A 14,959-nucleotide genomic window follows, 5' to 3' on the forward strand; every position below is an offset into this window, starting at 1 on the left:
TGAACACAATACTCCAGTTATGGCTGAACCAGTGTTTTATAAAGGTTCATCATGACTTCCATACTTTTGTACTCTGTGCCTCTATTTATAAAGCCCAAGATCCCTATGCTATTTTAACCGCTTTCTCATCCTGCTCTGCCACCTTCATCGATTTGTGCACATATACCCCCAGATCTCTCTGTTCCTGTAGCCCTTTTAGAGTTGTGACCTGTAGTTTATATTGCCTCTCCTTGTTCTTCCTACCGAAATGTATTACTTCGCATTGTTTTGTGTTAAATTTCATCTGCCACGTGTCCGCCCATTCCACCAGCCTGTCAACATCCTCTTGAAGTGTATCACTATTCTCCTCACTGTTCCAAGTTTTGTGTCATCATTCACCTCATCCTCTAACTTCCATGTACCCCCTCCTCACACTGTCTCCCTCCACCTTTTCTTGTGATCTTTAGCCGCAGCCATGAAACGAATGAAAGTGCATCACTCACCCCTCTACTCTCTGGCTCAGGCCTCTGTCCCTGTGGCCTTGGAGGAGTTTTCTCTCTGAAATAGAACGGTAGTAGACAAAGTGTAAAGTCAAACTAAAGCAGAAAGAAAGGAGAAAAAAGCTTTGGTCTGATGATTTGTCCATGAAACATGCAGGAATTAATCCCTGAGCTTGTGCTTACTTCCTGAAAAAAACTAAATGTGGTACCTCATAAATTTGATAAAAATACAACTTAAAAGCTATTGAAGGCGATCAGATAGAGAGCAGCATGAAGCACGGAGAGTGGCACGGCAACTCACAAGAGGGTGGGGGGGGGGGAGAAAGAGGAGGAGGGGGGGGGGGGGGGAGAAGAGGAGGGGGGGGGGGGGAGAAGAGGAGGGGGGGGGGGGGAGAAGAGGAGGGGGGGGGGGGGAGAAGAGGAGGGGGGGGGAGAGAAGAGGAGGGGGGGGGGAGAGAAGAGGAGGGGGGGGAGAGAAGAGGAGGGGGGGGGGAGAGAAGAGGAGGGGGGGGGGGGAGAAGAGGAGGGGGGGGGGGGAAGAGGAGGGGGGGGGGGGGGGAGAAGAGGAGGGGGGGGGGAGAGAAGAGGAGGGGGGGGGGAGAGAAGAGGAGGGGGGGGAGAGAAGAGGAGGGGGGGGGGAGAGAAGAGGAGGGGGGGGGGAGAGAAGAGGAGGGGGGGGAGAGAAGAGGAGGGGGGGGGAGAGAAGAGGAGGGGGGGGGGAGAGAGAGGGAGGGGGGGGGGGAGAGAAGAGGAGGGGGGGGGAGAGAAGAGGAGGGGGGGGGAGAGAAGAGGAGGGGGGGGGGAGAGAAGAGGAGGGGGGGGGAGAGAAGAGGAGGGGGGGGGAGAGAAGAGGAGGGGGGGGGGAGAGAAGAGGAGGGGGGGGGAGAGAAGAGGAGGGGGGGGGGAGAGAAGAGGAGGGGGGGGGGGAGAAGAGGAGGGGGGGGGGAGAAGAGGAGGGGGGGGGGAGAGAGAGGAGGGGGGGGGGGAGAAGAGGAGGGGGGGGGGGGAGAAGAGGAGGGGGGGGGGAGAAGAGGAGGGGGGGGGGGAGAAGAGGAGGGGGGGGGAGAAGAGGAGGGGGGGGGGGGAGAAGAGGAGGGGGGGGGGGGAGAAGAGGAGGGGGGGGGGGAGAAGAGGAGGGGGGGGGGGAGAAGAGGAGGGGGGGGGGAGAAGAGGAGGGGGGGGGGGGGAGAAGAGGAGGGGGGGGGGGGAGAGGAGGAGGGGGGGGGAGAAGAGGAGGAGGGGGGGGGAGAAGAGGAGGAGGGGGGGGGAGAAGAGGAGGAGGGGGGGGGAGAAGAGGAGGAGGGGGGGGGAGAAGAGGAGGAGGGGGGGGGGAGAAGAGGAGGAGGGGGGGGGAGAAGAGGAGGGGGGGGGGAGAGAAGAGGAGGGGGGGGGGGAGAAGAGGAGGGGGGGGGGGGGAGAAGAGGAGGGGGGGGGGGGAGAAGAGGAGGGGGGGGGGGAGAAGAGGAGGGGGGGGGAGAAGAGGAGGGGGGGGGGGAGAAGAGGAGGGGGGGGGGGGGAGAAGAGGAGGGGGGGGGGAGAAGAGGAGGGGGGGGGGAGAAGAGGAGGGGGGGGGGGGAGAAGAGGAGGGGGGGGGGGGGAGAAGAGGAGGGGGGGGGGGGAGAAGAGGAGGGGGGGGGGAGAAGAGGAGGGGGGGGGGGAGAAGAGGAGGGGGGGGGGGAGAAGAGGAGGGGGGGGGGGAGAAGAGGAGGGGGGGGGGAGAAGAGGAGGGGGGGGGGAGAAGAGGAGGGGGGGGGGGAGAAGAGGAGGGGGGGGGGGGGAGAAGAGGAGGGGGGGGGGGGGAGAAGAGGAGGGGGGGGGGGGGGAGAAGAGGAGGGGGGGGGAGAAGAGGGGGGGGGGGGGAGAAGAGGAGGGGGGGGGAGAAGAGGAGGGGGGGGGGAGAAGAGGAGGGGGGGGGGGAGAAGAGGAGGGGGGGGGGAGAAGAGGAGGGGGGGGGGGAGAAGAGGAGGGGGGGGGGGGAGAAGAGGAGGGGGGGGGGGGGAGAAGAGGGGGGGGGGAGAAGAGGAGGGGGGGGGGAGAAGAGGAGGGGGGGGGAGAAGAGGAGGGGGGGGGAGAAGAGGAGGGGGGGGGGAGAAGAGGGGGGGAGGGGAAGAGGGGGGGGAGGGGAAGAGGGGGGGGGAGGGGAAGAGGGGGGGGGGGAGGGGAAGAGGGGGGGAGGGGGAAGAGGGGGGGGGAGGGGAAGAGGGGGGGGGAGGGGAAGAGGGGGGGGAGGGGAAGAGGGGGGGGGAGGGAAGAGGGGGGGGGGAGGGGAAGAGGGGGGGGGGGAGGGGAAGAGGGGGGGGAGGGGAAGAGGGGGGGGGAGGGAAGAGGGGGGGGGGAGGGGAGAGGGGGGGGGGGAGGGGAAGAGGGGGGGGGGAGGGGAAGAGGGGGGGGGGGGAGGGGTAAGTGGGGGGGGGGAGGGGGAAGTGGGGGGGGGGGTGGGGATGAGGGGGGGGGGAGGGGATGTGGGGGGGGGGGTGGGGAAGAGGTGGGGGGGGGGAGTTGGAGGTGGGGGGGGGGAGTTGTGGAGGGGGGGGGAGATGAGGTGGGGGGGGGGGTGAAGAGGAGGGGGGGGGGGGAGATGAGGAGGGGGGGGGGGGGGGGAGAAGAGGAGGGGGGGGGGTGTAGAGGTGGGGGGGGGGGTGGTGGAGGGGGGGGGGGAGAGAGGTGGGGGGGGGGGGTGTTGGTGGGGGGGGGGGAGTTGTGGAGGGGGGGGGGGTGAAGTGGAGGGGGGGGGGAGAAGAGGAGGGGGGGGGGGGAGTGAGGAGGGGGGGGTGATGTGGTGGGGGGGGTGAAGAGGTGGGGGGGGGAGTTGTGGAGGGGGGGGGAGAAGAGGGGGGGGTGGGGATGTGGGGGGGGTGGGGATGAGGGGGGGGGTGGGGTGAGGGGGGGGTGGGGTTGTGGGGGGGGGTGGGGTTGAGGGGGGGGGTGGGGAAGGGGGGGGGGTGGGGGTGTGGGGGGGGGTGGGGTTGAGGGGGGGGGGGGGTGGTGGGGGGGTGGGGAGTGGGGGGGGGTGGGTAGGGGGGGGGGGGGGGGAAGAGGGGGGGGGAGGGGTTGTGGGGGGGGGTGGGGTTGGGGGGGGTGGGGATGTGGGGGGGGGTGGGGAAGTGGGGGGGGGGGGGGGGGTGGGGAAGAGGGGGGGGTGGGGTGGGGGGGGGGGTGGGATGAGGGGGGGGGGGTGGGGAGTGGGGGGGGGGAGGGGAGAGGGGGGGGTGGGGAAGAGGGGGGGGGGAGGGGATGAGGGGGGGGGGAGGGGAAGAGGGGGGGGGGAGGGGAAGTGGGGGGGGAGGGGAAGAGGGGGGGGGAGGGGAAGAGGGGGGGAGGGGAAGAGGGGGGGGAGGGGAAGAGGGGGGGAGAGGGGAAGAGGGGGGGGAGGGGAAGAGGGGGAAGAGGGGGGGGGAGGGGAAGAGGGGGGGGGAGGGGATGAGGGGGGGGGGAGGGGAAGAGGGGGGGGGGGGTAGGGGAAGAGGGGGGGGGGTAGGGGAAGAGGGGGGGGGGAGGGGAAGAGGGGGGGGGGGAGGGGAAGAGGGGGGGGGGTGGGGAAGAGGGGGGGGGGGGAGGGGAAGAGGGGGGGGGGAGGGGAAGAGGGGGGGGGGAGGGGAAGAGGGGGGGGGGAGGGGAAGAGGGGGGGGGGGAGGGGAAGAGGTTCTGTATAAATACTGCCTGATCCTCAAACTGCACAATATTCACCTATCTTCACCTGGGTCAGACTTAGCCCGCTACAGCTGCCTGATATTCCATTTAAATATGCAGATTGTGCAAAGTCTCTCTCCCCACAGTCACCTGTTCAATTCTCTGTACAGGAAGGGTTGCCAAGGGGTGCAGCTGCTTTGATTTTCTCACCTGGGATCCTGCTGACCTGTGCTTCCTCTTCCATAAAGGGGGATGACTTTGTCTCGACTGATCCCTGCTTTGCAAACAGGGCAAACCTGTCGGTTAGGTCTCGTCTCCAACCACTGTCATAACAAACACCAGAGGCTCTCAGTTAGTGATAATCTCACTCCAAACAAAAGAGACAAAGAAAATAGCATTTCCAGCTCAACATAATTCAAAAGGAACTGAAGACTGCCCACGAGAGACATTTTTGCAGTACAAATATATTGATTTATAGGTTGTTTAACGGCGGCAGAGTCCTTACATGGCAAAAATGTTTCTACTGAACTTCCACACCACCTGAAATACTAAGCGCATCTCCCTGGAGGTCTCAGTCTTCTTATTTTCACACTGTTGCCCTTTAAATTTGTATAGAAAATGCTCGCTCCCAGACCATTGCAACCTGAACAATAGAGGACAACAACAACTTGCATTTATATAGCGCCTTTAACGTAGTAAATGTCCCATAGCATTTCACAGGAGCGATTATCAAACAAAATTTGACACCGAGCCACATAAAGAGATATTAGGACTAGTCAAAAGCTTGGTTTTAAGAACTTAAAGGAGAAGAGAGGGTAGAGAGGCAAAGAGGTTTAGGAGGGAATTCCAGAGCTTAGGGCCTAGGCAGCTGAAGGCCCGGTCGTCAATGGTGGAGTGACTGAAATCAGGGATGCATAAGAGGTCAGAATTGGAGGAGTGCGGAGATCTTAGAGGGTTGTAGGGCTGGAGGAGGTTACAGAGATAGGGAGGGGCGAGGCCACGGAGGGATTTCCAAGGAACGTAGGGACTGCTAGACGATAAAAGACCAAGGCCATCGTTCACCTTCTACCATCCTGGCCGTTGCATGATCCCAGGTGAGAAAATCAAAGCAGCTGCATGATACAAACAATAATAGAGATGTTGACTATTCATAGCAATATTCTCTGTCAATACAACTGACCCAGAAAGGAGGTGAGGAAAACCCCCAGTGGAGGAGAGCTTTGGGAATCATAGGTCCAAAGTCACCTGTTCCTCCTAAGTCTGTTACACTTACCATGTTAGGTCTCAAATTACTCATATACTGTATCCCAAACTATTATTTTCTGAAAGAAATCGATATCGTTTTTGACTAATTTGATTGAGATCTTTGATGAAGCATCGGAGAAGGTCGATGAGGGTAGTGTGGTTGATGTTGTGTATTTGGACTTTCAAAAGGCATTTGATGAAGTACCACATAATAGGCTTGTTAGTAAAATTAAAGCCCATGGGATTAAAGGGACAGTGGCAGTGTGGATACAAAATTAGTTAAGGAACAGAAAGTGGTGATGAACGGTCGTTTTTCAGACTGGAGGGAAGTAAACAGTGGTGTTCCCCAGGGGTCAGTATTAGGACCACTGCTCTTTTTTGATATATATTGATGACCTGGACTTGGGTATGGAGGGTATAATTTCAAAGTCTGCAGATGACGTGAAACTCGGAAATGTAGTAAACAATGTGGAGGATAGTAACAGACTTCAGGAGGCCATAGGCAGACTGGTGAAATGGGCAGACACATGGCAGATGAAATTTAATGTAGAGAAGTGTGAAGTGATGCATTTTGGTAGGAGAATGAGGAGAGGCAAAATAAACTAAATGGTACAATTTTGAAGGGGCTACAGGAACAGAGAGACCTGGGGGTTCACATTCACAAATCATTGAAGGTGACAGGACAAGTTGAGAAGGCTGTTAAAAAAGCATATGGGATCCTGGGCTTTATTAATAGAGGCATAGAGTACAAAAACAAGGAAGTTATGCTGAACCTTTATAAAACACTGGAGTGTTGTGTTCAATTCCGAGCACCGCACTTTCAAAAGGGAATTAGATAAACACTTGGAGAAAAAATTTACAGGCCTATGGGGAAAGAGCAGGGGAAATGGGATTAACTGGACAGCTCTTTCGAAGAGCAGGCACCGGCAGGATGGACCAAATGGCCTCCTCCTGTGCTGTACCTATTTATGATATTATGAATTTGCATTTGAATGAATTAACACTAACTGCTTCTACCATCTCCCCAGGGAGCCTGCTCCATAGATTGACCACTCGCTCACTGAAATAACATTTTCGCAGATTAGTTTTGAATTTAGCCTCTTCAACACAGGCTGTGTCCCCTGCTTCCACTGTTCTGGACAAGGGGAAATAACTTGCCATGGTCAAGGTTATCTAGTCCCTTCATAATCCTAAAAACAGTAATCAGATCAACTCTCAACCTTCTCTTTTCCAGTGAGAACATGTCCAATTTACATAATTGCTCCTCATAATCCAATCCCTCCTCCCCTTCAATCATTCTGGTTGCTCTCTCCAAAATGGCAGATTTGCTAAATACATACATTGTATCGGCCTTCACGGTAGAGGATAGAATCATAGAAAATTTACGACACAGGAGGCTGTTCGGCCCACCATGTCCGCGCCAGTTGAAAAATCAGCCAGCTTTATCCCACTTTCCAGCAACTGGTACGTAGCCTATAGGTTACAGCTCTTCAAGTGCTCATCCAGGTACTTTTTAATTGAGTTGAGGGTTTCTGCCTCTACCACCCTTTCAGGCAGTGAGTTCCAGACCCCCACCACCCTCTGGGTGAAATTTATTTTCCTCAGCTCCCCTTTAATCCTTCTACCAATCACTTTAAATCTATGCCTCCTGGTTATTGACCTCTCCGCTAAGGGAAATAGGTCCTTCCTATCCACTCTATCCAGGCCCCTCATAATTTTATACACCTCAATTAAATCTCCCCTCAGCCTCCTCTGTTCCAAAGAAAACAACCCCAGCCTACCCAATCTTTCCTCACAGCTAAAATTCTCCAGTCCTGGCAACATCCTCGTAAATCTCCTTTGTACCCTCTCTAGTGCAATTACATCTTTCCTGTAATGTGGAGACCAGAACTGTACACAGTATTCAAGCTGTGGCCTAACTAGTGTTTTATACAGTTCCAGCATAACCTCCCTGCTCTTATATTCTAAGCCTCAACTAATAATGAAAAGTATTCCATATGCCTTCTTAACCATCTTATCTACCTGTCCTGCTACCTTCAGGGATCTGTGGACATGCACTCCAAGATCCCTCTCTTTCTCTACATCTCTCAGTATCCTCCCATTTATCATGTATTCCCTTGCCTTATTTGCCCTCCCCAAATGCATTACCTCACACTTCTCTGGATTGAATTTCATTTGGCATTTTTCTGCCCATCTGACCAGTCCATTGATATCTTCCTGCAGTCTGCAGCTTTCTTCCTCACTATCAACCACACAGCCAATTTTTGTATCATCTGCAAACTACATTTAATTCCAAATCATTAATATGTACCACAAAAAGCAAGGAACCCAGTATTGAACCCTGCGAAATCCCACTGGAAACAGCCTTCCAGTCAAAAAAACACCCATCGACCATTACCCTTTGCTTCCTGCCAATGAGCCAATTTTGAATCCAATTTGCCACTCTCCCTTGGATCCCATGGGCTTATACTTTTTTTTAAACCAGTCTGCCATGTGGGACCTCGTCAAAAGCCTTGCTAAAATCCATGCACACTACATCAAATGCGCTACCCTCATCAATCCTCCTTGTTACCTCCTCAAAAAATTCAAACAAGTTGGTCAGACACGACTGTCTCTTAACAAATCCGTGCTGACTGTCCTTGATTACTCCGTGCCTTTCTAAGTGAAGGTTTATCCTGTCCCTCGGAATTGTTTCCAATAATTTGTCCACCACCGAGGTTAGACTGACTGGCCTCTAATTACTCGGTCTATCCCTCTCTCCCTTTTTAAACAACGGTACAATGTTAGCAGTCCTCCAATCCTCCGGTAACACGCCTGTATCCACGGAGGATTGGAAAATGATGGTCAGAGCCTCCGCTATTTCCTCCCTGGCTTCTTTTAACAGCCTGGGATACATTTCATCCGGCCCTGGTGATATATCTACTTTCAAAGATGCTAATCCCTTTAATGCTTCCTCTTTAACTAAGTTTATCCCATCCAATATTTCACACTCCTCCTCAACTACAATCTCTGCGTCGTCCCTCTCTTTTGTGAAGACAGACGCAAAGTATTCATTAAGAACCATACCCACATCTTCCGCCTCCACACATAGGTTACCTTTTTGGTCTCTAACAGGCCCTACTCTTTCCTTAGTTATCCTCTTGCTCTTTATGTACTTAGAAAACATGTTTGGATTTTCCTTGCCAAAATTTTTTCATGCCCCCTCTTTGCTTTCCTAATTTCCTTTTTAATTTCACCCCTGTACTTTCTAAGGCAAGTAAAAAAAAAGTTGAAATCCCAGTAACCACATTCACTGCCGTAGCCCTATCAAACTCCTTTATCACACCCTCAAAGAAAACCAGAAAGTTAGCAAGGGAATGATACACTCAGGTCAGTGAACAATATTTAGGATTAGCACAGGAGAAGGCCATTCAGCCCATCATGCCTGTGCTGGCTCTTTAAAAGAGCTGTCCAATTAGTCACTCCCCTGCTTTTTCCCCATAGCCCTGCAAATTATTTCCCTTCAAGTATTTATCCAATTCCCTTTTGAAAGAGAACAACCCCAGCTTTGCCAGTCTCTCCACTTAACTGAAGTCCCTCCTCCCTGGTACCATTCTAATAAATCTCTTCTGTATCCTTTCCTAACATCCTTCCTAAAGTGTGGTGCCCAGAATTGAACACAATAAAGGTGATTAGGTTTAGCATGACTTCCTTGCTTTTGTACTCTATGCCTCTATTAATAAAGGCCAGGTTCCCATATGCTTTTTTAACAGCCTTCTCAACTTATCCTGCCTTCAAAGATTTGTGTACATATCTCTCTGTTCTTGCACCCCCTTTACAATTGTACCATTTAGTTTATATTGCTTCTCCTCATTCTTCCCACCAAAATGCATCCTTTCACACTTCTCTGCGTTAAATTTGATCTGCCCTGTGTCTGCCCATTTCACCAGTCTGTCTGTGTCCTCCTGAAATCTGTTACTATCCTCCACATTATTTACTACATTTCCGAGTATCATCTGCAAACTTTGAAATTATACCCTCTGTACCAAAGTCTAGGTCGTTAATATATATCAAAAAGAGCAGTGGTCCTAATAAGGTGGTCCTAGATCAAGCACTACTTCCTTCCTCGTTGGGCTGGAAACACACTTTTCAATTCTCTTGAACACATTTCAGGAATTCCTCCCTCTCTTTGCCCTTTACACTGTTACTATCCCAGTCTATATTGGAATAATTGAAGTCCCCCATTATCACTACTCTATAGTTCTTGCATCTTTCTGTAATTTGCCTGAAAATTTGCTCCTCTATCTCCTTCCCACTATTTGGTGGCCTATAGTATACACCCAGTAGTGTAATAGCTCCTCTATTGTTCCTTAATTCTAACCATAGATTCTGTCTTTGACCCTCAACTATATCATCCCTTTCCAGTGTTATAATACTGCCCCCCCACCCCTCCTTTCTTTCCTTCCCTATCGTTCCTGAATACCTTGTAGCCAGGAATATTAAAGTAGCCAATCCTCCCCTCCTTTGAGCCAGGTCTCTGTTATTACCACTGTATCATGGTCCCATGAGGCTATTTGAACCTGCAGCTCACCAACCTTATTTACCACGCTACGAGCAATCTCACCATAAAGGGCATTTTCCCCTGTCTGATCCCTCCTATTTCTGAACTGTTCTTTACTCCAGTGCTACTTGTCCCTCTCAGTCCTCTATGCACCTTGTTTCTCCTTTCTAATGTTTCATCCCAATGCCCATTCATAACAATATAGATCATTTAAACTATTTCACCTGAATATCATCAGGGGTAAAAGGGTTAAATTATGAGGACAGATTGCATTGACTAGGTTTGTATTCCCTTGAATATAGAAGATTAAGGGGTGATCTAATTGAGACATTTCAGATGATTAAAGGAGTTGATAGTTTCTCTCTATCCACCCTATTTCCTCTGGTGGTGGAGCCCAGTACAAAGAGGCATAACCTAAAATTAGAGCTGGACTGTTCAGGGGTGATGTCAGGAAGCACTTGTTCACACAAAGGGGTGTGGAAATCTGGAACTCTCTTGCTCAAAAAGCTGTTGAGGCTGGGTCATAGAATCATACAGCACAGAAGGAGGCCAATCGGCCTGTCGTGCCTATGTTGGCTCTTTGAAAGAGCTGTCCGATTTAGTCCCACACCGCAGCTTTTTCCCCATAATCCTGTAAATTAATCCTCTTCAAGTACATGTCCAATTGCCTTTTGAAAGTTCCTATGGAATCTGCTTCCACCACCATTTCAGGTAGTGCGTTCCAGATCTTCACAACCCTCTGTGTGAAAAAAGTTCTCCTCAGTTCCCCTCTAGTGCTTTTGCCAATTATTTTAAATCTATAACCTCTGGTTACTGACCCACTTGTCAGAGGAAACAGTTTTCTCCCTGCTTGCTTTATCAAAACCTCTCATCATTCTGAATACCTCTATTAAATCTCCCCATAACCTTCTCTGCTCTAAGGAGAACAATCCCAGCTTCTCCAATCTCTCCACATAACTGAAGTCACTCATCCCTGGAATCATCCTGGTAAACTTGACCGGACCCTCTCTAAGGCCTTGACATCCTTCTTAATGTGCGGTGTCCAGAATTGTACACAATTCTCCAGCTGAGGCCTAACCAGTGATTTGTAAGGGTTTAGCATCATTACCTTGTTTTTGTATTCAATGCCCCTATTTACAAAGCCAAGTATCCCATAAGCTTTCTTAACCACCTTATCAACCTGCCCTGCCACCTTCAAAGATTTGTGAATATGCACCCCCAGGTCCCTCTGCTTTTGCACCCCCCTCAAAATTTCTATTTAGATTATAAATGTCTTGGGTGTTTATGTTCTCGGGGTGGGTGTCAGTGGGTGTTTATGTTCTCGGGGTGGGTGTCAGTGGGTGTTTATGTTCTCGGGGTGGGTGTCAGTGGGTGTTTATGCTCGTGGGGTGGGTGTCAGTGGGTGTTTATGTTCTCGGGGTGGGTGTCAGTGGGTGTTTATGTTCTCGGGGTGGGTGTCAGTGGGTGTTTATGTTCTCGGGGTGGGTGTCAGTGGGTGTTTATGTTCTCGGGGTGGGTGTCAGTGGGTGTTTATATATTCCCACTATTCATCAGAAAAGATCGATCATGTCTCAGAGGATGTGGCCTGAACTAATGGACACGTGAACAACTCCCTGCCCAAATCAGCAAAAGAAGGAACTTCCATTTATACAGAACCTTTCACGGTCTCATGACGTCCCAAAGTGTTTCACAGGCAATTAAATACTTTTTGAAGTGTAGTCACTGTTGCAAATTAGACAAATGGGGCAGCCAATTTGCACACAGCAAAATCCCACAAACAGCAATGAGATAATGACCAGATATTCTCTACCACTGAAGGCAGTGAATATATTTGAGAAGGAGCTAGATAGATTCCTAGACACAAAAGGCATCAAGGGGTATGGGGAGAGAGTGGGAATATGGTATTGAGATAGAGGATCAGCCTTGATCATATTGAATGGCGGAGCAGGCTCGAAGGGCCAAATGGCCTACTCCTGCTCCTATTTTCTATGTTTCTATGTTTAGTGATTTTGTTTGAGGGGTAGTTATTGGCCAGGACACCATGGGAGAACTCCCCCTGTTCTTGTTCCAATAGTATTTGTGGGAACTTTTATGTCCACGAGAGGGCAGATGTGGCCTCGGTTTAATGTCTCATCCGAAAGACAACACCTTCGACAATGAAGCACGTGGAGTGTAAGCCTGAATTATGGGCTCAAGTCTCTGGAGTCGGGGCTTAAACCTACGACCTTCTGACTCAGGGGCGAGAGGGCTACCACTGAGCAACTGCTGACACTTCAGCAGTCAATAAGTGGGCCTTAATCTCAGCATCAATTGGAACCAGTGAGTTAGCCAATGGCCGTCACATCTTGAGTTAAGGAGGGCTGCGTGAACAGAGTGAGAGTGACAGAGACGTACCTGGTGTAAGCAGGGCCAGCTGTAGACATCCCCATGTTTCACCGGAAACAGGAACAAAATATCGGAAAAGAGTTAGCATATTAGAACCTTTAGGATCAAGAACCATATCCTTCAACCCCACCGACACAACTCTCCCCCCGACTGTATCGGTCTACCCCTCCCCCCATCACCGTATCGGTCTACCCCTCCCCCCATCACCGTATCGGTCTACCCCTCCCCCCATCACCGTATCGGTCTACCCCTCCCCCATCACCGTATCGGTCTACCCCTCCCCCCCTCACCGTATCGGTCTACCCCTCCCCCCCTCACCGTATCGGTCTACCCCTCCCCCCATCACCGTATCGGTCTACCCCTCCCCCCATCACCGTATCGGTCTACCCCTCCCCCCCTCACCGTATCGGTCTACCCCTCCCCCATCACCGTATCGGTCTACCCCTCCCCCCCTCACCGTATCGGTCTACCCCTCCCCCCATCACCGTATCGGTCTACCCCTCCCCCCATCACCGTATCGGTCTACCCCTCCCCCATCACCGTATCGGTCTACCCCTCCCCCCATCACCGCCCCTCCCCCCATCACCGTATCGGTCTACCCCTCCCCCCCTCACCGTATCGGTCTACCCCTCCCCCATCACCGTATCGGTCTACCCCTCCCCCCCTCACCCCCCATCACCGTATCGGTCTACCCCTCCCCCCCTCACCGTATCGGTCTACCCCTCCCCCCCTCACCGTATCGGTCTACCCCTCCCCCCCTCACCGTATCGGTCTACCCCTCCCCCCATCACCGCCCCTCCCCCCATCACCGTATCGGTCTACCCCTCCCCCCATCACCGTATCGGTCTTCCCCTCCCCCCATCACCGTATCGGTCTACCCCTCCCCCCCTCACCGTATCGGTCTACCCCTCCCCCATCACCGTATCGGTCTACCCCTCCCCCCATCACCGTATCGGTCTTCCCCTCCCCCCATCACCGTATCGGTCTACCCCTCCCCCCATCACCGTATCGGTCTACCCCTCCCCCCCTCACCGTATCGGTCTACCCCTCCCCCCATCACCGTATCGGTCTACCCCTCCCCCCATCACCGCCCCTCCCCTCTCACCAGAACAGGTGGCCGCACAGACTGATCACCGCGTCCTTGGCCGTGTCCAGGCAGATGTTACACTCGAACGTGCTGTCCTGGCCGCTGTTCTCCCCGGAGGCGCGGCCTCTGCTCTCCCCGGGGCCTGGGCCTGGGCCTGGACCTCTGCTGTCGCCGGGGCCGGGGCCTGGGCCTCTGCTGTCCCCGGGGCCGGGGCCTGGGCCTCTGCTGTCCCCGGGGCCGGGGCCTGGGCCTCTGCTGTCCCCGGGGCCGGGGTCTCTCTCGGCTCCTGCTGCCGCCGAGCCCGAACTCGCCATCTCCCCACTAACAACACGCCGACATCCGCCTTGCTACCGGAACGGACCGTGTCCTAGCAACCGCTCCGGGCGGCGCTGGAATCCGGTCCCCCGCAACATGGGACCGGGCAAAGGTTCCGCTCCCAGCGAAGGGCCTCAATTTTCCATTTGTTGAGCTGATCCTGCTCTGCACCTGATTTTTTTCTCATGCAAATCCAGGTAAGCTCACCACTTAAAGACTGGAATTCAACAGCACCTTTCACAACCTCAGGACAGCCCAAAGTGCTTTACAACCAATCAAGTACTTTATTTATTTATTCATGGCATGTGGGCGTTGCTGGCGAGGCCGGCATTTATTGCCCATCCCTAATTGCCCTGACAAGGTGGTGGTGAGCCGCCTTCTTGAACCGCTGCAGTCCGTGTGGTGAAGGTTCTCCCACAGTGCTGTTAGGAAGGGAGTTCCAGGATTTTGACCCAGCGACAATGAAGGAACGGCGATATATTTCCAAGTCGGGATGGTGTGTGACTTGGAGGGGAACGTGCAGGTGGTGTTGTTCCCATGTACCTGCTGCTCTTGTCCTTCTCGGTGGTAGAGGTCGTGGGTTTGGGAGGTGCTGTCGAAGAAGCCTTGGCGAGTTGCTGCAGTGCATCCTGTGGATGAATGTAAGGACTTGCACAACACCAGGTTATAGTCCAACAGTTTTATTTTAAATCACAAGCTTTCGGAGCTTTCCTCCTTCGTCAGGTGAGTCTGTTGGACTATAACCTAGTGTTGTGCAAGTCCTTACATTTGTCCACCCCAATCCATCACCGGCATCTCCACAGCATCCTGTGGATGGTGCACACTGCAGCCACTGTGTGTCGATGGTGAAGGGAGTGAATATTTACGGTGGTGGATGGGGTGCCAATTAAGCGGGCTGCTTTGTCCTGGATGGTCTTGAGAGTTGTTGGAGCTGCACTCATCCAGGCAAGTGGAGAGTATTCCATCACACTCCTGACTTGTGCCTTGTAGATGATGGAAAGACTTTGGGGAGTCAGGAGGTGAGTCACTCGCCGCAGAATTCCCAGCATCTGACCTGCTCTTGTAGCCACAGTATTTACGTGGCTGGTCCAGTTAAGTTTCTGGTCAATGGTGACCCCCCCAGGATGTTGATGGTGGGGGATTCGGCGATGGTAATGCCGTTGAATGTCAAGGGGAGGTGGTTAGACTCTCTCTTGTTGGAGATGGTCATTGTCTGGCGCAAATGTTACTTGCCACTTATGAGCCCAAGCCTGGATGTTGTCCAGGTCTTGCTGCATG

The 14,959-nt window shown here is 53.4% G+C and overlaps 1 protein-coding gene across 1 annotated transcript; it reads right to left on the reverse strand.

Annotated features, from left to right (window-relative positions):
- Positions 1-427: 427 nt before the first annotated feature.
- Positions 428-13,737, reverse strand: LOC137311247 (E3 ubiquitin-protein ligase RNF185-like; the record flags this gene model as incomplete). Its single annotated transcript, XM_067978567.1, has 4 exons — positions 13,385-13,737; positions 12,289-12,307; positions 4,320-4,432; positions 428-537 (listed from the first exon to the last, which is right to left on the reverse strand). Coding segments are annotated over exons 1-4 (538 nt in total), but the record flags the coding sequence as incomplete, so codon positions are not given.
- Positions 13,738-14,959: the final 1,222 nt, after the last annotated feature.

This window comes from Heptranchias perlo, unplaced genomic scaffold (genome assembly GCF_035084215.1).
Source record: "Heptranchias perlo isolate sHepPer1 unplaced genomic scaffold, sHepPer1.hap1 HAP1_SCAFFOLD_318, whole genome shotgun sequence".
NCBI lineage: Eukaryota > Metazoa > Chordata > Chondrichthyes > Hexanchiformes > Hexanchidae > Heptranchias > Heptranchias perlo.